Genomic DNA, 24,025 nt, shown 5'->3' with positions numbered 1-24,025 from the left:
GAGGTTGCGGTGAGCCAAGATCGTGGCATTGCACTCCAGCCTGGGCGACAAGAGCAAAACTCTGACTCAAAAAAAAAGAGACTGTTGTTGGCCAGACAAAGGGTTGAGGTGAATGGCTTAGTCTTCGTTGATCATCCCCCAAGTTTCAGGTCTGGGCTGAGCCCCACGTGGTCCTGTGTTGATCACTGTTGTCTACTCCGTACCATTTTGCTTGCTTAATAATATTAGCCAACATTTTTTGAGCACTTACTGTAAAATAGACACTGGCCTAAATACACTTATTCCATCAGCCCTTAAATACCTATTGCATAGCACCTGCGCGTCAAACACTGGGTACTGGGACACAGCACTGAGCACAGCCCTGCCTTCCTGGAGCTTGTGTTTGATGCAAACAAACAAATTAGTAAGTAAGTACATACCATGGCAGATAGTGATGATTGCTGTGGAAAAACAGATCAGAGTAGAGGATACATGGAATGTGCATGGGGTGTTGTTACTATGTGTGGGGTGGTCAGGAAGGACTTACATATTAGATAACATTTGAACAGAGTCTTGAAGTAGATGAGGAGAGTGGTTGTATGGCTGTGGTTGGGAGGGAGAGACTTCCAGGCCAAGGGGAGAGTAAGTGCAAAGGCCCTGTGGCCAGGCCATGATGGGAGTGTTCCAGGAATATCCAGGAGGCTGGGTTGACTGGAATGGAGTGAAATGAGCCAGGAGAAAGGTATAGGAGGTGAGGCCATATACAGCCTTGCTGGCTGATGGAAATATGATATGCATCACATATATAATTCTACATTTGCTTGTAATCACAAAAAAGAGGTGAAGTTACTTTTATTACTACGTTTAACATCATAGATCAAAAATACCCCTTCGATGTGTAATCAAAGTAAAAAATTATGAGATACTTTACATTATTGTTTTCTTTTCTTTTCTTTCTTTCTTTCTTCTTTTTTTTTTTTTGAGACAGCATCTCCCTTTGTTGCCCACACTGGAGTGCAGTGGTGTGCTCTTGGCTCACTGCAACCTCTGCCTCCTGGGTTCAAGCGACAAGTGATTCTCCTGCCTCAGTCTCCCATGTAGCTGGGTGTAGTACCACGTGTCACCATGCCCAGCTAACTTTTGTATTTTTAGTAGAGATGGGGTTTTGCCATGTTGGCCAGACTGGCCTCGAACTCCTGACCTCAGATGATCTGCCTGCCTTGGCCTCCCAAAGTGCTGGGATTATAGGTGTGAGCCACCATGCCCAGTCTACATTATTTTTTTCTTATTACATTTTCAAAATCTGGTATGTGTTTCAGGGCCTTGTGTGAACATGTGAAATGCCCTAGCCACATTTCGGATTCAGCAGCCATGTGTGGTGAGCGGACAGCATTTCAGAAAGCACAAATTGTTCTGCCACAGCAAATCAGACAGCGCACATATAGAGGTGTGTAGGCCATGCTGAAGTCCCCGAATGAGCTGGGGAATCCACAGGGGGTTTTGGAGCCTAGGAGCGATGGCTCTCTGCCGTAGGTTCTGGAAGGTTCTCTCCGGCTGCTGTGATGAGAGAAGATTGTCATGGGTTGGGGTATGGGGGCACAGGGCAGAGCAGGAGGCTGGGAGAAGGAGGCTGTTAACAGGCACAGTGTCAGTGGCTCGGATCCAGGTGGCAGCAGTGGCGGTGGTGAGAAGTGGCTGGATTCTGGTTGTATTTTGAAGGTGTAGCTGCCAGGGTTTGGCAGTGTGTGAATGAGAGAGGAGTCAAGGAGGCGCCGGGAGTTTTGGCACTGGCAACTGGAAGGATGCAGTTGTTTCCAGCAGGATGAGGAAGGCTGTCAGAGGTGGAGGGAAGCTCCAGGTTTTGGGGGAAAATATGAGGTTGGGTTTGGATGTGTTAAGTGTGAGATTTGGGTATTAGGCTTACAACTGGAAGTGTTGAGTTGGCAGATAGACAGAGAAGTCTGGGGCTCAGGGCAGAGGTCTCATCCAGGGGTTGGAATGTGGGGGTTGGAAGCACAGTTATGGTGTTTCAGGCCATGAGATGAGCCGAGAGTCCCAGGGAGAAGATACATGTAGAGAAAAGGAGGCTGAGACCTGGGTATGGAAGATGGGACCAACAACAACAGGCTGAGCAGGAGACTGTGGGGAGGTGGCAGGGAGCCCGGCAGAGAGTGGAAGGAGGCAGGAGGGAGGAATTGGCTGTGTCCAGTGCTGCCGATGGGCTGAGGGAGATGAGGCCTGTGGATTTCCCAGCATCCATCAGACAGGCGGGGCCAAATGCCCGGCTGAAGCGGGTCCAAGAGAGAATGGGAGGAAAGCAGGGGACAGCTGGTGTAGACAACTCGACTGAGGGGTTTTGCTTTAAAGGGGAGCAGAAAAATGGAGTGGTAGCTTAAGAGGGGTATGGTCACGAAGAGGTCTTTTTAAAATTGAAGATGGGTGATGTAATAGCTTATGGGAAAGGTCTAGAAGACAGCAAAATCATGACGTAGGGGAGAGAGAAAAAAACGAGCTGTTTCATTCTTGCTCACGAAGGCCCTGTGTGGTAGATACCAATTTGTGGACAAGGAAACTGAGGCAAAGGTTCAGCCATTTGTCCCAGGTCACACAGCCAGTAAGTATCAGGGCCAGGAGTTGAACACTGATGGCTGACCTCTAGAACACCGCCAGCCTTGGCCATTGTGCTGTTCTGCCTCTTGGTTTGCTGGCTGGAGTTGTGAGCTTTTCCAGAGTGGGCCCTCCTCTTGCACTTTTATATCTAACACAGCACCTGGCAGAGGGCTGTGCAGAGGTAGGACCTGATCAATCTTTAATGGGCAAGTGATTAGAACACCAGGAAATGTGTGCTGGAAGTGCTCAGTCGCCTGGCCCCGTGAGAGGGACACGTGGCCTGAGCCTGCCTCACCCCGGGTCCTTCCCACCACCTTGCTGGGCCTTGCGTGGAGAGAGTGGTGCTCAGGAAATACTGGAAAGCATTTGTAGGGTGGATGAAGAACGGATGAGGAGCATACATTGACGGTTCTCGCTGGCATAACTGCACTTCTGGGTGTGACTCGGGTTTCTGTGCTGGGCAACCTCGGGCAGACCCCTTGTCCACACAGTGCTTCAGTTTCCTTACCTGTAAAATAACAAGGTTGGGCGAGGTGATCTCCCATCTGGCTTTCACCAGAATGCCTCAGGAGGGCATGTGTGTGCTGTCTGCACCCAGGCTGCTGACGATCCCATCATGAGCATTGTCTGACCCCAAATGCCAGTGTCCTGCTGGTGGGTGCATAGGGGCCCCCTCGTTGTGTGACGCTGAGCCAGTCACTTTACTTCCCATATTTGTAAACAGGGCCATACACACCTAGTTGCTTGCCTTTTAGGCTTGTGATGAGTTTTAAGTCCACTGTTGTCCTAGATTGCCATGGTACAGCTCACCCTGCACCAGGCGCTTCCTAAGCACTCCCTCAACCTGTATATTAACTCCTTTACTCCTCACCACAGCTTTAGGAGGTAGGTCCTGTGAAATGATCCCCATTTCACAAAGGGGGAAACTGAGGCACACGGCCTCTGACCTGCACTCTTGTTCCTCCTCCAGGGACAGGGGCAGACCCGGTGGTCAGCGCCAAGAGCAACCATTGCCTGGATGCTGCCAAGGCCTGCAACCTGAACGACAACTGCAAGAAGCTGCGCTCCTCCTACATCTCCATCTGCAACCGTGAGATCTCGCCCACCGAGCGCTGCAACCGCCGCAAGTGCCACAAGGCCCTGCGCCAGTTCTTCGACCGGGTGCCCAGCGAGTACACCTACCGCATGCTCTTCTGCTCCTGCCAAGACCAGGCGTGTGCTGAGCGCCGCCGGCAAACCATCCTGCCCAGCTGCTCCTACGAGGACAAGGAGAAGCCCAACTGCCTGGACCTGCGCGGTGTGTGCCGGACTGACCACCTGTGCCGGTGAGTGCCGCGGCAGCCCCGGGGGTGCTGGCAGGAGGGGGCTTGCGTTGCTGGGCTGTGTTTTGCTTTCTCTACATTCCTTGGAGTGCATTGAATTATGACCCTGAGTCCAGCAGAGAGGGTGTCAAAAAGGGTAAAACTGACTTGGAGATGTGCAAAGTGAATTTTGCATTTCATTCATCCATGCATCCATCCATCTCCTTTGTTCATTTGTTCATTCATCCACTCAGAACAGGTGTATCTTTTGCTTACTCTCGGCTCAGCTGGGGAAACCAAAATGAACAACCCAAGGAGCTTCTAATTTAAAACCATAGACTCCTTGAGCCTTGGAATAAGAGACCTTTGGGTGCAGTGGCTCATGCCTGTAATCCCAGCGACTCAGGAGGCTGAGGCAGGAGGATCACTTGAGGCCAGGAGTTTGAGACCGTCCTGGGCAACATAGCAAGACTCAGTCTCTACATATATATGTGTGTGTGTGTGTATACAGACGCATACATATACACACACACATATATATACTTATATATATTATATAGAGCTAAGTTTCAGCTCAGTATAACCATGTATCCCCCCAAAACTACCTTCCTAATAATGAGCCTACACTTGTTAAGCACTTACTGTATTCCAGTCTCTGCGCTAAGCTTTGGACATACGTTATGTCATCTAATGTTCACAATAACCCTGTGACGTGGGTTTTTTTACTCCTGTTTTATAGGTGTAGGGACAGAAGGTCAGGAAAATTTTGTAAACTTGCTCAAGGTTACACAGCTAATGAGTGGTAAAGTCAGGATTCAAAGCTACGACTGTCCCACTCCAGGACCCACTCCTCACCCCGACACTAGATTGGATCGGACCTGAATACAGAGTGAGCTGGCTTTATATATATATATACACACACACACACACACACACACATACATACATATATACATATATGGCCTTTAGACAATTGTCCTACTTCTAAAGAAAGTTTCTGCCTAATATCCCAGCATATGTCACGTGGCTATCAGGAAAGGTGCTCTCATAAAACAGAGAGGCAGCTCACTCTGTATTGACATATAGTCCAGTCTCAGTGGATCATATGAGTGAGGAATGGGTCGGGGTGAGGAGTGGGTCCTGGAGTGGGACAGTCGTAGCTTTGAATCCTGACTTTACCACTCATTAGCTGTGTAACCTTGAGCAAGTTTATAAAATTTTCCTGATCCTCTGTCCCTTCACCTGTAAAACAGGAGTAAAAATACTCACGTCACACGGTTATTGTGGACATTAGATGACATAACGTATGTCCAAAGCTTAGCGCAGAGCCTGGAATACAGTAAGTGCTTAACAAGTGTAGGCTCATTATTAGGAAAGTAGTTGTTTTTTTTGGGGGGGGTGGTGCATGGTTATACTAAGTTGAAATTTGGCGTTACGTAATGCTCATGTTTGTCCTTTTTCTTTGCTAAGTATTTATTGAGACTCGGTTGTGTGTAGCTCTTGATCCTAAGGCCTGAGTATACAGAGGAAACAGACAAAGAGGGAGGTGATCCCAATTCAGTGGGATGAGGCTGTGGGCTCCCAGAGGAGAGAGCACAGGAGAAGGGTATCTGCCGCATCCTGCATGTCCTGGGGAGGGGAGGAGGCCTTGAGCTGAGCCTTGGGAAACAAGAAAGAGAAAGCTGGGGAAAAAGCCTGTTGGAAAAGCATGGCACAGGGTGGAAGTGGGAGAGGACCTGGGCTCTGAGGAGCTGCAGGTATTGGGCATGGGTAGAGTGGGCCATGATGGGAGTGAGGGGGAGGCTGCTGGAGAAATGGGGATAGAAGTGGGTGCAGGTGTTTATAGATTGCCTGTTGTGTTCTAGACACTGTTCTAGAGGCTTTATGTCTCATTTAATCCTTGCAACAAAACTGAGGTAGGTACTATTATCTTTATCTGTCAATGAGGAAACATCTGGCAAGTTACAGAGAAAGTAACTTGCTGAAGGTCACACAGCCATACATTTCAGAGTCAGATTCCAGCTAAACTGCTTCTTTCCAGTATTATTGAGTGCTCCAGACTAAGACAGTGAGTGTGGGTATGGAGAAAACTGGATTATTTCAGAGGAAATTGGGAAGTGGCCTTGATGGGACTAGGTGACTGGCTGAAAGTCACCTGGAGATAGAACCCTGGTGGCAAGAACTATTTCTGTTTTGTTTACTCCACACCCTGCCCTGCATGTAGATCCTGGCATGTGGTGAGCATTCCATAAGGTTACTTGAATGGATAAATGGATGGTGTCTACCATGTTTCCTAGTTGAGTAACTCTGGGGAGATGGAGCCACTCATTCGGGCTGGTGTTGGACATGCAGCATTTGAGGGACCTGGAGGACTATTGCCAACTTCATGGCAACACCTAGGGGGCACTTGGACTTGTGGGTTTCGACCTCAGTAATGAGGCTGGAAAGAAGAGATGGGTTTGGGAGATATTGGGTACTTTATTGGTGATCAAAGCCACAGCAGTAAATGAGATGGCCTAGGAGGGGTTGCTAGAGCTCAGGAGGGAGTCTGGGCTGGAGATGCCTGAAGATTTGGGCATCCTCGGTGTTTAAGTGATAAGGCTTGGAGCAAACAGTGGAAGCAGAAATCTACTGGGAACACCAGTGCTTAAGGGAGGGGCAAAGGAAGTGGGATGTGAGACTGGAAGGGAAGGGGATTTCAGAGGGAGGAGGTGACCGAGCTGTGGTGTCTCACAGAGTGTGTATACCTGTGTGTGCATGTGTGCATGCATATGTGTCTGCCTGTGTGCATGTGCATGTTTACGTGTGTTTGTGTGGTGGAAGATGGACTGCAGTGGGCCCACGCCTGGCAGGGAGGCAGAAGTAGAGGTATTGGGCACAAGCTACCTTCTTCAGAAGGAACCAGGGCCAGGGCCAGGGGCTGCAGAGAGACGGGAGATGGGGAGGGAGAGCTGGGGCCCTGTGCACACTGAAGGCGAAGTGCTACTTTGTATGGTTTGCAGAACAAGCTCTCCTGGGGTTTGGAGAAGGGCCTGATCCCAGAGCTAGCTGCAGGGCTCAGGGAAAGCTCTGTGAAGAAGGTGGGTTTTTGTCTTTTGCTTACTTAAAAAAAATATATTTTATTGCCTACACAAACCAATTGAGGCGATTGAAGATGAAACTATGCATACCACAATGAGGAGGGCCAGCCTTAGAGAAGAGGAGGGAGCAGATGTGGCCACACTGCCATTTGCCATCGTGACTGAACTTGAGCTCCGAGCTTCTTTGTTGCTGGGATAAAGAGGAGGCTTGATGGGTCACATAACCCCCCAACCAGGATAGATGGGGTCATGATCTGAGACACATTCGCTGCTTCTTCTGAATGCTAAAATGACCTTTGGGGGCTGCATCCTACACAGCTGCATGGAATGATGGAACAGATGGGAACCGGAGCTTGAAGGAACTGGAAAAGACCAGCATGAATCCAAGCCCAGGACCCAAGCATCGGAATGGGCCAGGCGCACTCAAAAGCTGGAGGACTGCAGGGGGCCTGGCGACGGGGCCTGGAATCAAGCCGTTCAGGTGTCCGAACTAGGCATCTTGGGCAGAGGAGTGACTGGGACACTGCACCCATTTTATTAGTATTGCTTTAAGGAAGGATGGATAATACGACAATGTAGTGGACAGCTCCTATGGGGTCTGCAGCCCTGAGATGGGGGAATTTGGAGTAGGGTGATTTGTGGCTTGGAGAATGTCTGTGTCTGTTTAAAGAACGTCTGTGTCTGTTTAAAGAACTAGAAGCATTTTTTCTTTTCTTTCTTTCTTTCTTTTTTTCTTTTCTGGAGGTGGGGGAAGCTAGGAAACAGGAGAATCAAGCGATACACTTCACACGGTGGAACCCGAAAGGGCATTTAAATAGCACTAAGTATTGGGAGGGTCAGGACTGAGGAATCCCGGGAGCTGAGGGCTGACAGTTTCTGAAGTGTGCTGAGCCAAGCAGATGAGCTTCTTGCACTGGGAAATAAATTTAAACAATGGCGACTCTAGGGCCCACAGATAGTGCTGTGTCTGGATTATTGAATTAGGTACATGGCTCACTTTAGGAGGCCTGGGATCCTGAGTAGGAAATTCTGATTGATCCAGGATGTGACTAGGTGAGCTCCTGGTCTTGAAGCAGGGCGTTCTTCCAATCCATCTCTCCCTATCTCCCACCAACACACCCATCTGCATGCAAATTTCAATATGGTCCTAAAGAGGTAGGGAAGGAATGAGGGTGGAACCTGCATTAGAAAAAGTCTGGCAGGAGCATGGAGAAGTGTCCTTTAGGGAACCTTGTGCATGATGGAGAGTTGAGGTTTGGGGTGGGGTGCATTGAGACATGCATCCGGAGCCACAGAGACTGAGACGCACAGACACTGCAGGTGGTGGATGGAGGTGGCTGTGGTGGTGCCCCAGAGTCAGGGGACCTACCTTTACTCTTCACCTGCCTGGGGCCTCCTGCATGGTCCTCGGTGGGCCATTTCACTCCTCATGCCCTGGGGGGTCTTCATCTATCAAATGAGAATCCTGAACCAGGTCATCTGTAGGGACCCCGAGGTCTTATAAGTCTATGGTTCTGATTCTGTTGAAGCAGTTTTCCTGTTTGCCTTCTCCCTCTGCTCCTGCCCTCTCCATGGGAGGTTACTTTACTGGAGAGATGAGCTGTTGGTATAAGGGGAAGTGACCCAGCCAACCTCATCAGGGTGTATGGTGTGGGAGAAGGTATTTGAAGGGCCTGGAAGGAAAGGAGTGGCTTCTTTCCACACTCTTGCAGGCCTGACTTGCTGACCCAAGCGTTGCTTTCCCCAGAATCCACAAAAGTGCTCAGGTGTCCTATGGATGCCTGTTGTCAGCATCAGAGGTGACAGGTGGCTCAAGAGGGGCCCCTGGAGAGCAGGAAGCTGGGTCGTGGCTCTCGACTGTGCCTGGGAAGGGGTGCACTTCTTCTTTTCCCTGGTTTGACTTCCTTCAGGTTTCTGCCCTCCAGGATGGGGACCGCAGGTGGAAATCTTCATTCTGAAAATGGAGAGCCCAATGCCAGGGTGTTTTCAGCAGGAATTGCAGGACCCCCAACCTGCCTTTGCTGGTACTTTAATGAATGAAGCCAGCCTTGGTGGCGTCCTGGGAAAGCCTCTCTGGGCTTGCGACTCTGGAAGTGAGGCTCCAGCTCTTGGGCGTCTCCTAGGAACATGCCCATGCTGCAGTGCTGTGGCACCCAGCCCTGATGCAGCCAGGCCTGCTTGGCCCCTGTGGGCCCTCCTCCTACCGAGAGAGTTGGCCTAGAGATGCCCAGGCTTCCTGCGGGGTGAATCTTGGCCCAGGATTCTTGGGGGAGGCTCTTCCAGAGCCCACCTCACCTGGCACTACATGAAAGAAAGTGCATCTATTCGCTGTGCGGCGTACCGTGTGGCAGGCCTCGTCCATCACCCGTGTGAGATTTAGCAGGCTCTGCGTGCTGTCTTATTAAATGTCACCAGCGATAAAATGTTGGAGGTTTCCTTTGATCTAGGGTTTAAAGATGCATTGGTTAAACAAGGATATCTGCTTGCTGGGCCTCGGGGTTTTGGGAAGCACTTCTAAATCCCCCCATCATCCTTTGAACTCGGAGCAGTTTGGGGTCAGTGGCTGAGGATGGAGCCTCTGGGAGTGGAAGCTTTGGGCTCTACCGACAGTTCCACCTGGCTTTGAAGTCGCATCTCAGGAACCTTGGCTCTGTCTTTGGCCTTTGTCTGGTTCATATCCCACGAACCTTAGGGCTGTGGGCTTAAGCTAAGTGAGCATCTAGGGATAGACCAGGAGAGATGTTTCCTTTAAAAAACTTCTGATAAGGAGCCTGGAAAGCCTGGAGAACTTCTTGGAATGCATCCATGGCATTTGGCTGGATTGACTCTAGCCCCCACAGTGGGCCAAGATCTACATTTTAAAAACACAGTCTTTCAGTTTTTACCCTCTCAGCTTAACAGCCATTGCAAAGATGGTGTCAGATTGTGTGTGCGTGTGTGCGTGTGTGTGGTGGTTGGGGGGTCGTGGGAGGATGGTGCTGTTGTTTTCTAAACTGTGTCCCTACCAGGCCTCATTTGGAAGCGGTCCTCTGAAATGCCCTGTTCCTCTTAGTCTGCCAAGAGAACATAAATAACTCCTTACTGGCTCAGTGCCATCTCCTGGGCTGTAATTTCACCTCTGGGTGCTGAGGATGTGTATAAATAGATTCCAGCCTGGAGCTACCCTGGCAACCTGGGCCCTTTCCTGAAATGGACACTGCCCTTGTCAGAGAGGCTTGTTGGCAGAGGAAGTTGGGCTCACCTCCCTCAAGGCTGTCCTCAGCGGGTGGGAAGGAGTCCCTTCCACACACTCTCCTTCTTGCCCAGCATAGGGGGTGTTCAGTATCTTCAGGCAGTGTGGATGAACAGGTCTGGCTTTCATTCTTGGCTCCTTGGGACTGTCCCTCAGCTTAATGGCTTCCCATAGGATCTGTTGGCTGATGCTTTTAGCAGATCATGTCTAAACGGCAGCAAATGATTACTTGCGCGGGGGTAGGTGGACTGCGATGCTTCCAAGCCTTCCCTCCCTTTAAAGGAGAGGTCATTGAATATCTTGAAATTATACACAAAGTTTTGTGTGTATTTTCTAGAAGGAAGTCTGTTGCATTCATTAGATTCTCTAAGGGTTCCTTGATCTCCCAAAGCATAGGAACTTCTTCCTTCTCTAGATGACCAACTTGGATTGGCTCCCTAAAGAAGGATTTTGAGTCTGGCTCCTGGTTCAGTAGCAAAGAGGGCTGTGACTGATTAGTGATGCCTGCCACAGGCATAGGAGGGGCAGCGTGAATGCTCCACGGAACCCAGCCAGTCCTCCCTGGGGCCAGCAGATTACCAACAGCAGGAGGAGTGGGAGGGTCCTGTGACCATTTCTTTTTTTTTTGAGACGGAGTCTCGCTCTGTCGCCCAGGCTGGAGTGCAGTGGCCGGATCTCAGCTCACTGCAAGCTCCGCCTCCCGGGTTTATGCTATTCTCCTGCCTCAGCCTCCCGAGTAGCTGGGACTACAGGCGCCTGCCACCTCACCCGGCTAGTTTTTTTGTATTTTTTTGGTAGAGACGGGGTTTCACCATGTTAGCCAGGATGGTCTCGATCTCCTGACCTCGTGATCCGCCCGCCTCGGCCTCCTAAAGTGCTGGGACCACAGGCTTGAGCCACCGTGCCCGGCCCATTTCTTTATTAATTTCACTACTCTTTATTCGTCATCCACTTTGGGCCAGGCATTATGTTTGATTGGGAGAGTTAATGAAGTAGGTAGAGGTCCTTGTCCTTGTGGCACTTAGAGCCTAAGGGAGAACTCTGTGGCTATTGTATCTGCTGTGGGAGAGGAGCCCCACTACCCTTGCAGCTACAATTGTGTAGATGATAGCTTTTTACTCAGGTTCTCTTGAAATTCCAATTCTACTAAGTCTTCCCTGGGTCACCCTGCTGGCATTGCAGAGCAGCCCTTTCTTAGGGGAGATGAGTCACAGAGAAGTAAAATCTCACCCGGGGTCCCACCTGGCCTGGAGCAGTGTCCAGAGTCCAACAGCCACATCCAGCCCCAGAGCAAAGCTGTGCAGAGGAGTGTGGGGGAAAAAGGCCACCCCCTTCCTGAAGAACCTAACTGCAAGGAGCCGAGACCCTGAGATGAGCTTCCCTTTGGGGATCCCATGTGGCTGCTATTGCTGGTCTCAGTAGGGGCTCTGCTCACTCTTTAACTCTGGGCCAAGGGTCCCTGAATGACCCCTCCTGGAATTTCCTGCAACATGTTGAGACAAGGCTGGAATGCTGGATATTACTGTACTAAAGCCTCTGGGGAAATAAACACACAGAGAGAAGCTCCAAACCAGAGCTCTAGTTTACAAGATAGGGTTCATGCATCACCCTGCTGTGGCTGCTACCGCTTGGCAGGGCTGCACAGAGCCTTGACCTTAACTTTACAGGGTTCTCTCAAGGCATTTGGGCTCCAGAGGCTCACACCCCAGGTAGATGAGATGCGGATCCTCTTTGGCTAAGGCTCCCACTTGTGGAGTTTGCTTGAGGACCCAGGCATCTCTGAGTGGCTGGGGAGGAGTGACCCATTCGTGACGTGTCACTTATGCAGGGAGTATCCGAATGCAAACCAGCATTGTTTGTTCATACCAGAGGCCTCACCTACAACTGGGCGTGTGTTTGTTCACACAGGGGCAGACACACTTTCAGCCACCCTGGTCTTGCATTGTTCAGACTGGCTCCCTGAGTGTTTCTGCTTTCAGTCACTGGCATGGACTGTCTCCTTGCCTGGTATCTTAGTCAGTACAGGCTGCTGTAATGGAATACCATAGACTGGGTGGCTTCAACAGCAAACATTTACTTCTCACATTTCTGGAGGCTGGAGATCTGAGATCCTGGCTGGGTTTTGATGGCACCTTGATCTATAAAGGCCTTGTGGTGAGGGCCTTTTTTTCCTGGTTATGTCCTCTTACGGTCTTTATTGATGTGTGCACGCAGAGGCAGAGGAGAGAGAGAGAGAGATCAATCTGGTGTCTGTTCCTCTTCTTATAAAGCCACTAATCCCATCATGAGGGCCCCACCCCCATGACCTCATCTAACTCTAATCACCTCCCGAAGGCCCCATCTCCAAATACCATCACACTGTAGATTAGGGGTTTAACATATGAATTCTGGGGAGACACAAACACTACGTTCATAACATCTAGACTTCCCTTCCATCACGCCTGTTTGGCTCCCATCCTGTATCTCCCCTGGCCCCTGGTTTTCCAGACACTCTCTAGAACTTGTCTGTAGCCTTCCTATGACATCACGTGACTTCCCTTTAATATTTTTCTTCCCAATCAGGCCTCTGTTTTTTAATATTCTCATTTTATATTACTACCTCATTGGCTTCTTTCTTTCTTTCTCTCTTTTTTGTTTTTGCTTTTTCTTTGAGACGGAGTCTTGTTCTGTCACCCAGGCTGTAGTGCAGTGGCGTGATCTTGGCTCACTGCAACCTCCGCCTCCCAGGTTCAAGCAATTCTCCTACGTCAGCCTTCTGAGTAGCTGGGACTACAGGTGTGCACCACCACACCTGGCTAATTTTTGTATTTGTAGTAGAGACGGGCTTTCACTGTATTGGGCAGGCTGGTCTCGAACTCCTGACCTCGTGATCCGCCCGCCTCAGCCTCCCAAAGTGCTGGGATTACAGGCGTGAGCCATTGAGCTTGGCCAGCTTATTTCTTTAACAGCTATTTGCTGTGTGCCTACTCTGTGGCAGGCACCATGCTAGACATTGACTGCCCCCTGAAGAACACAGTGTTGGTGGTCTCTGCCCACTTGGAGCTGACAGTCTGATGGAGGAGGCAGATGGTGAGCAAGCAGACAGACAAGCATCTAGATAATGCTGCTGACATGAGCAGGATGCAGAAAGAGAGAATAACAGGGGCAGAGAGGGGGAATCTGCTTGGCCAGGAAAAGTTTATCTGCAGGACGACATTTAAACTGAGACCTGAGGAATGGGAAGCCTGGTGTCAGATCAAGGGGAGAAAGAGCATCACATGCAGAGGGCATAGCGTGTGCAGAAGTTTGCAGGAGGGAAAGGGGGGAAAGGTGTGGCTGGGCAGCAGGGCTCACAGACAGAGGCACAGGTTGAGGTTGGGAGGCAGGCAGGGGCCAGATCACTCGGGGCCCTGTAGGCCACAGCAAGGAGTTTGGACTTCTGAGTACAGTTGGAAAGAAACTTCTGAAGCCAAGCAGTGCATTATGAAAATTGTGATAAGAAAGATGACTCTGGCTGCTGTGTGGAGAATTAAGGGAGGAGGCAAGGACAACTGCAGAGAAGCCGGGGAGGAGGTTATTTTAGCATTACTGGATCAGAGATGATGGCCACTCAGCCCAGGGTGGTGGCCAGGTGGAGAGAGATAAGTGGATAAATTGGAGATATTTCAGAGGTAGAAATGATACACCTGGTCTGTGGCCTGAGGGTGATGGAGGAGCTCGAGGATGACTCACGGGCTTCTGGCTTGAGCAGCTCGGTGGTGATGGTGTCACTTTCTGAAATAGTGAAGGCCTAGGGGGAAATAAATCAGGAGTTCCATTTTGGGCATGTTAATTTCGAGATGCCTTTGAGACATTCATATCTGGCACTTGACTGGGGTTGTAAATTCTGGGGTCATTAGCATATTTATGGCATTTAAAGCTAGGGGAATGAGTAGGATTCTCCTAGGGAGAGTCCGGCTGGAGAGGAGGCACTGGGAACCTGCCAGGCACCCTGTCAGTGCCCAGTAGTGCTGGGTGCTGTTATTACGGTGTCCTAGGAGTCAAAAGAACATGTTCTGAAAAAGAGGGAATGGGTAGCTGTGCCGTGTGCTGTGGAGAGGTCTGGAAGGATGAGGACACCTGGGTCACCATTGGATTTGGGGACGTGGAGGGCCTTGGTGACTCTTATACAGAAGTTTTGATGGATTGGTGATTACAGAAACCTGATTGGGGCTGGAGAAATGTTGGCCAGGTGGTTGGTTAGAGCTTCCTGGGGAAGACTTCAGTGGAAAGGGAAGGTGTCTGCCCCTTGGGTGGAGACATGGCTGAGGAGAGCTCAATAGCGGTTTGGCTCTGATGACTGAGGAGAGCTCAATAGTGGTTTGGCTTTGGGAAGTGCGGGGTGAGGTGGAGGAAGGTGGGAGAGTGAGGGTGACCCTGCCATTGCAGAGGAGCCAATCCCAGCTGCTCCGCCCTTGCACTGGGCAAGTCTCAGCCTTGGGACATCCTCTAGTGTGGGGAGCACACCGCTGTTGGTCTTTGATGCTGACTCTGTCCACTGCACTGTGCTTAGGACCCTAGAATGTGCCACCCACCATGTCCTCCCTGGGCTCGGAGGGGCCATGGTATGGCTGCCACCAACTCAGCTTCTCCTGCTATGGCTAAAAGAGTCCTTCAGGTGTGGGAAGAGATTCTTCTCCACACCAGTGTACTTTTGTGAGCAATCTGGATGGCCCAGCCCCTTAGAGAAGCCAGCCCTTGGGCTGCGCAGAGGAGCCTTGCTTTTCAGCTTTCAGTTGTCGTCCTCAAGGAGGCATTGGAACAGTGCAGGGACTGTTTTGAGAGGTGCCCTTGGCTCCTGCAGTGGAAGTCCTGCCCAGGGTGTTTTGAGGATGTGGCCTTTCCTGTGGCAGCCTTGGGATGTGCTCTGCCTTCCACGTGGGCATCCCCAGAGGGAGGTAGCCCTGCTCCCTTTCTTGTGAAGTGGCTTGTGGCACCTGGGTGTCCTGGAACCAGCTCTCAGCTTCAAGGCCCTTTTGGGGTCTCTCTGGGAAGACTTGGAGGCCTCTCGCAGGTAGCCCTGTTATCTTAGGGTTCTCTAAATGTGTTACTTAGTAGGAGGACAAAGTCAAGTCAGGTGGAAGGGGTCCTGGATTAGGAGTTACACACTACCCCTGGCCCAACACTAGTCCTCACACTACCCCTGCCGATAACTACCTCTCTGATCTTGATGGAAATTAGGGTGAGTTTCTTTGTCAGGTAGTGAGTTCCCCATCCTCAGAGGTGCAGAGGCGGGAGGTCCTCTTGCCAGCATTAGAGGAGTGTCAGGGAAGGGTCTTGGAGGTGAGTGGACACATCAGATCACTACTGGCACTCTCCTGTTTAGAGCAGAATGAGGACATTGACTTATGAGCAAAGAAGCAGTGAGCTATTTGCTCCTCATGTAGAGGGAGAGGGAAATTTGGAGATCACTGTCCCCCGTCTCCCTGGCCCAAGACACATTCTCTCAGTTCAGAAGGAGCCCTCCGGAGCACGTGACCCCTCTTCCCTCTGTCCATGCGGATGCGCTCTGACCTCTAGGACCAGGAGAAGAATCCTGATGAGCTAGGGTCAGACAGATGCTCACTCAGCAGCTGCAGGAGCTGGGCATGTTCTTCAAAGTGTGGAGCTCCCATTTTCCTTGTCAGAAATAAGGTCAGTAGCACCTCAGTGGAAGCTCTGGAGTCCATTCAGGAAGCCTTTTGTGGAGCTCTGTGTCTGGCAGCCTTGCACCTGGGATGCTCGAGTGAACCGTAGACCTTCCCTAAGGCGCCCACAGGCTCGCCCTGGCTGTGACATGTGGGGCCGGTCCCCACAGGCTTGGTGGGGCTCTTGAGAAGGCCTCTTGGAGGTGGCATCTAAGCTGGGTTTGAAGGAGTAGTAGGCCTGAACTAGGAGGAGGCCCTTCTCTCTGCTCCTTACAGAGGGCACATGTGTGTAAAACTAGAGGTACCCCAGAGGAAAGAGGGACCCAGCTCACAAAGCCCTGGACGTTGGGCCAGGGAGTCTGATTTTTCCCAGAAGACAGTGGGGAGCCATGAAGTATTTTAAGCAAGAGATAAACATGATTCAGTTGGTGTTTTAGAAAGATCCCTTTGACTGCTGTGTGCAGATGAGTTGGAGGAGAGCAAGGCTGGAGACAGAGTCCCTTTAGGAAGCTGAAATGTGATGGAGTCTGAGATAGGACCAAGGCAGAGGGCAGGTGGTCAGAGACCTTCAGAGGTCAGCTCCCAGGGCCTCACTGGATACAGACAGTGAAACGGGGAGTTTGGGATGGTGCTAAGGTCTGTGGCCTGGTGGCCAACTGGTTGGTGAGGTTGTCACCTGAGAAAAGGGGGTGGGGAGGAGGAGGAACAGGGGGAGGGGGATAAGAAGGGGGAGGGGGAAGAGGGGGAGCTGGTGGTCCTTGTCTGGCATGGAGGGACAATGTTTGGGTTTCAGACTTATTTGAAAGCCTTCGGAACATGCAAGAGGAAATGTCAAATCCAAAAAGTGTTTGTGTATCTGGGAGTTTGGGAGAGAGGCAGGGACTTGGGATGGAGATTATGGGATTAAGGGAAATAATGCATGAAAAGCAGCGAGCATCGTGCCTGGCACACAGGCACGTGGTAAACATCATTCCTTCAAAGAGTGTTTAAGCTCATTTGGGGAGACAGGGCTCACCCGTGTGAACCACTGTTAACTACGAAGAGGAGGCCCTGTTTAATTAGGTGTTGTAAGGATTAAACTGCTCGCTGCGGGCATTCTGAGAAGGGAAGCCATGGGGCTGGAAGAGCCAGGGAGAGCGGTGTAGAGACAGGGTCCTTTGGCAGGCGCCAGAGTGAGGGAGGCTGTCCTGGGCAGAGGCTTCTGGGAGAAGAGGACGGGAGGGGGAGGCAGGACTGAGCCTCTGGGACGGCGGGACTGTCCTGCTCAGGGCAGAAGGTGCCGGCTGAGGGAGGAGAGTCTGTGCGTGTAAGGTTGGAGATTTGGGACATCCTGGGAGACACTGAACAGGCAGGGGCTCCCCTGTTCCTCCCGGGCCCTGCACCTACCAGTCCTCAATTCCAGCCGGCTCAGGGTTCTCCAAAGGTGTTGTTTGATAACAGCATGAAGTAGAGTCAAGTGGAAGGGGTCCTAGATTAGGAGTTACACTAAATCCTTACACGACACCACTCCTGCCAATAACTGTTTTGTTTTTTTGTTTGTGTTTTGTGTTTTGTTTTTTTGGTTTTTTTTTTTTTTTTGAGACAGTCTCACTCTGTCATCCAGGCTGGACTGCAATGGTGCGATCTTGGCTAACTGCAACCTCCACCTCCCAGGTTCAAGCGATTCTCCAGCCTCAGCCTCCCAAGTAGCTAGGACTATAGGCACGTGCTACCATGCCTCATTAATTTTTGTATTTTTAGTAGAGATGGGGTTTCGCCATGTTGGCCAAGCTGGTCTTGAACTAACTCTATGATCATGTTGGAAATTACGGTGAGTTGCTCTGTTGGGTAATGAGTTCCCCACCTCAGAGGGGCAGAGGCTGCAGGCCCCCTTGCCAGCATCAGAGGAGTGTTGGGGAAGGGGGCTCTTTTAGGTCCCTTCTGAGCATGTGTAACTCGGACCAGCTGTCTCTTGGAACAGGTGAAAGGAATAGATGATCTGCTCTTGGAGGTCTCCCCTCCCCTCCCCTCTCCTCCTCTCCTCTCCTCTCCCCTCCCCTCCCCTCCCCTTCTCTCCCCTCCCCTCCCCTTCTCTCCCTTCCCCTCCCCTTCTCTCCCTTCCCCTCCCCTCCTCTCCCCTCATCTCTTCCTTTCCTTCTTTTCTCTTACTTTTTCCCCCTAATTCTCAAAATGAAATTCACTTTACTGCTTTTGTTGATTATAAAAGTCCTATGTGCTCATTATAAAAATAATTTCAGGACAGAGCACGGTGGCTCATGTCTATAATGCCAGTACTTTGGCAGGAGGATTGCTTGAGGCCAGGAGATTGAGACCAGCCAGGGCAACATAGTGAAACACTGTCTCTGTTAAAAATACAAAGGAAAAAATTAGCGAGATACGGTGGTGCCTGCCTCTAGTCCCAGCTGCTCTAGAGGTCGACATGGAAGGATCGCTTGGGCCCAGGAGTTTGAGGCTGCTGTGAGCTATGATCTTGCCACTGCATTCTAGCACGGCAACAGTGAGACCCTGTCTCTAAAAAATTAAAAAAAAAATCAGACAAGACAGGAAGGTATACCTAAAGAAAGTAGAAATTATCTTCATTCCTAACACCCCAGAATAAGCCACGGCTAGCATTTTGGAGAATATACACTTTCAGCTATTTTTTTAGGTGCATATACATGTTTGAACAAAAATGATGTCACACAGTATGTGTTGTTTTGTAGGCCTTTTCTCTCTAAATACATTGTTAACATTTTCCCACTGGCTTTTTATGAGAGTCTGGTTTTTCCTGATGGGTGTGGGTCCCTGTGGATACTTGAACAGCTTGGCTTTGCACACTTGTCCATCTATTCTCATTTAAGAAATGCATGTCTGGACCCGAGCCTGCCAGATGGTAGGAAACAGCCATGTGCTAGGCTTTCCAGGGGAAGGGGATGCACAGGCAGTAAGACCCTCAGAGAGCTCTTGGATCCCCGACGTGGGACTTCCCAAGGTGAAGGGAGGTGAGGGAACCCAAGTGAACCAGTGGTCTTCACAGCAGGTGGGGAGTGTTTCTGGGCAGTTTCAGTTTCTTGAAAGCAACAAGAGTGTGGCTAGGTGCTTCAGCTTACACACCTGGAATCCAAGCACTTTGAAGACTGAGGCAGGAGTCCAAGAGCAGCCCTGGGTAACATAGTGAGATCCCATCTCTACAATTTTTTTTTTTTTTTTAATTAGCTGGGTGTGGTGGCATGGGCCTGTAATCCTGGCTACTCGGGAGGCTGAGATGGGAGGACTGCTTGAGCCCTGGAGGTCAGGCAAGGCTGCAGTGAGCTGTGATCATGCCATGACACTCCAGCCTGGGTGACAGAGTACAGACCCTGTCTCAAGAAAAATGAAAACAACACAATAATGAACACCCGGCCATATTCTTGTTGCTTTCATTTGGGCTTATGAAACCTTGCCTTTAAGGAGGTTGGGCCAGTAGGAGGTCCTCAGAGAGACCAGACTCAGCACCAGCAGTGGGTGGGGAGGGTGGGTCTCCACACAGCGGCTCTCTGTGCCCTGGACCGCCTTGCCTACTGGCCCGAGCACTCTGCCTCATCCCCTGTGTGTGTGTTTGAAGGAGAACTGGTATAGAGGTGGTCGCTGGTATTATGGTGCATAGCAAGGGGCCTGGCAGGGGTGGATGGGGGCTTTGGTTTCCACATCTTTCTACACATTCACGATGGGATAGGATAGATGTGTGCTGTCGAGAAAGGCAGTGACTGTGGGGCCTTGGAAGACATCGTTGTGCCTGAAAACATGGTTGATGGACTCCACAGGATCTGAGACTTCACCTTTGTGAATGCTGAAAATTTGAGACAGGTGTCAGTCAGTTAGAAAGCTTGTTTTGCCAAGGCTGAGGACGTGAGCCCATGACACAGCCTTAGGAGGTCCTGACTACAATGTCCCCAAGGTGGTCAGAGCACAGCTTAGTTTTATACATTTTAGGGAGACGTAAGACATCAATCAATATATGTAAGATGATCACTGGTTTGGTCCGGAAAGGCGGTGGAAGCGGGGAGGGGGTTTCCAAAAGATGAGAGACAAAGGGTTGCATTCTTTGGAGCTTCTGTTCTCAGTGAGCAGAGGGATGACTCTGAATAGAATGGGAGGCAGGTTTGCCCTGAGCAGTTCCCAGCTTGAGTTTTCCCTTGATCTTCATGATTTTGGGGGCCAAGATATTTTCCTTTCACACCTTGCAACAGAGGAGATATAAAAGATCATCAGCAGAATTTCATCTGATAGACAAAAGAAGCTGAGGTCCAGAGAGGTAAAGTTATTTGCCCAATGTCACCCAGCTAAGGAGTGACAGGACCCAGACAAAAGGTCAGGTCTCGCCTCCCTGGGCAGGTGCCCTGTTCTTCGAGGCAGCTTCCAATGCATAGGGCGAACTAGAGAGTGAGTCAGAAACCTGGGCCCCAGTCTTGGGAGATATCCCACCTTTAACCCTTAGTTTCCTTATTAAAAAGAATGGACAGAATCAAATCTGTCCAGAACACCTCACTAGTCCGTTGCAGATAAAAAGAGAACCGCTGTGAACGTAGTTGGAATGCTGCAAAGTTCAAAAATGTGATGTTTCCCAGTGCCTCTGCTGGCCAGCAGACCTGGTCTGGTTCCAGTGGGAGAAAGGTCTGGCTGTTGGGTAGACCCTAGGAAGGCAGCAGGGGCAGAGTGGCAAGGAAGGCTGGGTGCTTGGATACATGCGGAGCCCTGGCAGTGGCTTCTAGCTTCTAGCTGCGGGTAGAAGGTCGTAATACCAGCTGGATTTCAGGCTAACCCAATCTTGGCAAAAGGGAAACTGCCTCTGCTTCCTTCCCTTTTCTTCCAGCTGTTTCCCAGGGAGCCCAACAGACTGCCCCGAGCCCCTCCACTCCTTCCAGAAGCCAGGCCAGTCCACTGCACGCTGCTGGCTTTGCAGGAAGGGGTTGGGGTGTTGGGGAGCCCATTGGTGGCGGCCCCCAGTTCAGAAAGCATGGTCCCCTTTCCCCTTTCTCCATGAGGACTCAGGCCTGCATCGCTCAGGTTCCCCGCCCTCCCTCCTCTGTGGATCCACCTCCCAGAGGTCAATGGCAGAAAGGAGGGGGGAGAAACAGATGATGATGACTTTGATTTTTTTCTTTTGTCGGAGCCTGGGGAGGGTGGTTGTTTTGCTTCCTGGACCTCAGCAGAGGATTCTCTGCCAGACAATCATGTCGGCACTTTCATTGCTTTCTGATGCTCCTCTAACTGCGCGGGGTCGGCTATTAAATGGTCATCAAACCTCAGCCTCTATCCCATCAATAGTCATAAAGTTGGGGAGATAAAAGCCATCAGTTTTCCATTATAGCTGAAAGCAATACTGTAGATAGCTATTTTCTGAATGCTGCAGAGAGATGTATTTTAACTGGAGCAGGGTATCCAGTGGCCCCCGGCTCAGCCGTGGTTCCTGTTGGGCCTGGGATAACCTGCCAGGTGTTTAAAATGGGGGAGGGGCTGCGGCTTTCTCTTCCTTCGCCCTCTCTCTCCTCGAAGAATTGAATGGGCAGATCATCAGGCTTGGGGTGCAGGACGAGGGCTCCATGGTGGGACTATGGGCTTCTACCTTTCATTCTAAGCAGATGCTGGGGAAGAAGGCAGTGAGTTGTTACCTGCTCATTCTCATGAGAAAGGACCCTCCTCTCCCTGATCTTGGGCTTCCGGCAGGCCAGGGCCTGGGTGTGGGGTAAGTGTCTGCTCATCAGATGATCTTCGGGGAGCTTGGGAAAGGCAGGGGAGGTCGATGCCTGCAGGGTGGGTCTGCGTGGACCAGGAGCGGCTGCAGCCGGAGGAAGCTGGGTGCCTGGGATGCGGAACGTTTCAGCGGGTGGCGTCTCCTGATATACAGTCCCCTGTAGCTTCTCACAAACGAGCAGGCCATTTGGAAATGGATTTTGCAATCAAACAGCCCGGCAGCCGGCAGCCAGCAGATAAGTCCTCAGAATGAACTTTTCATTGCACTCATACCCCAAGGCTCTCCTGACTCTGTCTCAGAAGAATCTGGGTGCCAAGACCTCCTGCCTCGGTTTCCACATCTGCAGTGGCCTTTCCTGGCGACCCTGGCCTCCCTGAATGGGTGACTTGCCTCTGGCTTTCCTGCCTCTGGGGTCTTGCAGGAACAGGTTCCCCTGCCTTGGAAGTGCGCATTCCTGAGCTCTGTGAAGCCTGTCCATCTTTTCCCTTTCAGAGCTGTTCTTATGTGTTGAAGTGGTTACGTGTGTGGATTTAGCTCCACAATACTCTAGGGGTGTTTTCATTTCCCAGTGTTTTGAATTCCTTCAAGTTCCTCCTGCCTAGCCTGGCTAGCAGGAAATGTAGCCGCAGTGAACCCAGCCGCTCCTGTCTGTGGCCTGCAGGACCCTCGGACTGGGCTCACAGGACTCATAGACGAGGCTAATCTGTGCTCTTGCACCTCCTCCTGCTGGTGTCATGGGGGCTCCCCGGTGGATCCTTCAGCGTCTGCTGGGGGCTCTGCCCTGGGTGGACCCATTTGCCCCCCATGGCTGTAAACTCCAATGACCCTGGATTTGCACAGAGAGATACCCGCCTCTCCTCTCTGCAGACTCATCCCTCACAGCCATGGGGCTCCCTGTTCTGCAGCTGCCAGTGCCTTGCATCTGGGCCATAGGACAGTGGCCTTTCCCACCTGCTGGCCGCTCCACTTGGCAGGCTCTGGGCATCTCCAGCTCTTGACCATTCTTCTTACAGCCTCTGAAAATGAGGCCTCTTCTTAGTGACAGAGACAACGAGACTTCCCGACCTCAAAGTCCTGCTTGTCCCCTGGAAGGGACACATGGAGGCGAAGGGAAAACACATCTCATTTATTTTCCGTCTCCCCTGCTGTGTCTATAGGAAGGTAAGAACCAGCTTCCTTGTGTTCTATGCAGTGACACCAGAGGCTCCTGGCCCGCAGACATGTTCACTCACCCCTGCATTGGGCCCAGGGCCTGGCCCGATGACTCAGGCCCATAAATACTTGGGAAGTTCTTAAATGCTCTTTGTCTCCTTAAACAGAGATAGTGGAAGATGCCTTCACCTTTTCTTGGTGACACAGTGTTATTCTTGACTCTGGGTAAACCCGCACAATGGTGTATGCCATGCCTTCAGGTGCTACTGACTTACATGGAACGGTTGGACCCCACGGTAATGAACCCCAGATACTGTGACTTTTGAGTCATTGTTGTTTGCTTTTCTAGTATTTATGTCTCCTTCGCTGTTTGCTGTCACTTCTTGCTGCAGGTTCTATCTGCCCCTCGGAGCTTTCTTCCATCATTCTTTCTCCTTTGCGGGTTTTCTGTGGCACAGAAAACCAGATAACCGAACACATCGGAATTATGTATGCATGAGGAGCCGTTAGACTTTAACAAGGGGCATAAAGGATTTTCTTAGGAGTAAACGATCTGTTTTGGGAAACAAACTTGTCTGTTCAGGGGACTTCTTCATTCCTGGCAGGCTGCCAGATGAGTGACCTACAAGTGTGCTGTTTTGGCGGAGCCCTTTTAGATTAAAAAATATATTTTAAATGACTTTGGAAAAGGGAGAAGAGGGCATATGAAGGCCTTTTGGAGTTAGAGTTGGCCATTGAGATGGATATGGATGATGGACCTTCCAAGATTCCTCTCTGTTCCTTTGCTAAATGACATGGCCACATCGTCATCGTTCTCAGCTCTCCTTGGTGACCTAACATATTTTGACCCTGTTTTTGTCACAGACTGTGGGTCCCAGGGTTTGATGAGGGCGGTTTGGTCTCAGTGGGTGGGGTTATGGCACCAGCATAGAACATTGACTCAGAAGACGAGGCTCTCATGCTAAAGCTGTCACTGCCTCACCATGTGACGCTGGGCGAGTTGGTGGTGACAGTAACACTTGTTTTAGACGGGGGTGCTGGGAGGATCAGGCAGAAAGAGGGCATCACATGGCAGGGCCCCTTTCAAACAAGGGGACATGCAAGCTGAGTTAGTGTCTGCAGCACGAGGAAGGGAAGGATCCCGGGGCCAGAGTTCCCGGATCCCAGCCCAAAATCTACCCCGTCTCACTGTGGAAACCATGAGGAATGCATGGAACCTCTCTGGGCCTGCTCCTTTATCTTGATAATGAATACTTAACTCAAATTCTGTGCTTCCTACGCTGTGATTTACCTTATTTCTGAAATGTGGGGAA

General features: G+C 50.9%; 1 protein-coding gene across 6 annotated transcripts in view; it reads left to right on the top strand.

Moving 5' to 3' along the window:
* GFRA2 (GDNF family receptor alpha 2) overlaps window positions 1-24,025 on the top strand; it is a 169,691-nt gene that overhangs the window by 107,146 nt on the left and 38,520 nt on the right. For all 6 annotated transcript variants that reach the window (XM_033227212.1, XM_033227203.1, XM_033227230.1 and 3 more), the window contains one exon: window positions 3,560-3,914. In XM_033227212.1, coding sequence (XP_033083103.1) covers window positions 3,560-3,914 — 355 coding nt within the window. The remainder of the gene's footprint in view (window positions 1-3,559; window positions 3,915-24,025) is intronic.

Source organism: Trachypithecus francoisi, unplaced genomic scaffold, assembly GCF_009764315.1.
Source record: "Trachypithecus francoisi isolate TF-2019V2 unplaced genomic scaffold, Tfra_2.0 Contig01440, whole genome shotgun sequence".
Taxonomy (NCBI): Eukaryota; Metazoa; Chordata; class Mammalia; order Primates; family Cercopithecidae; genus Trachypithecus; species Trachypithecus francoisi.
This window is presented reverse-complemented; position numbering and strand designations above follow the sequence as displayed.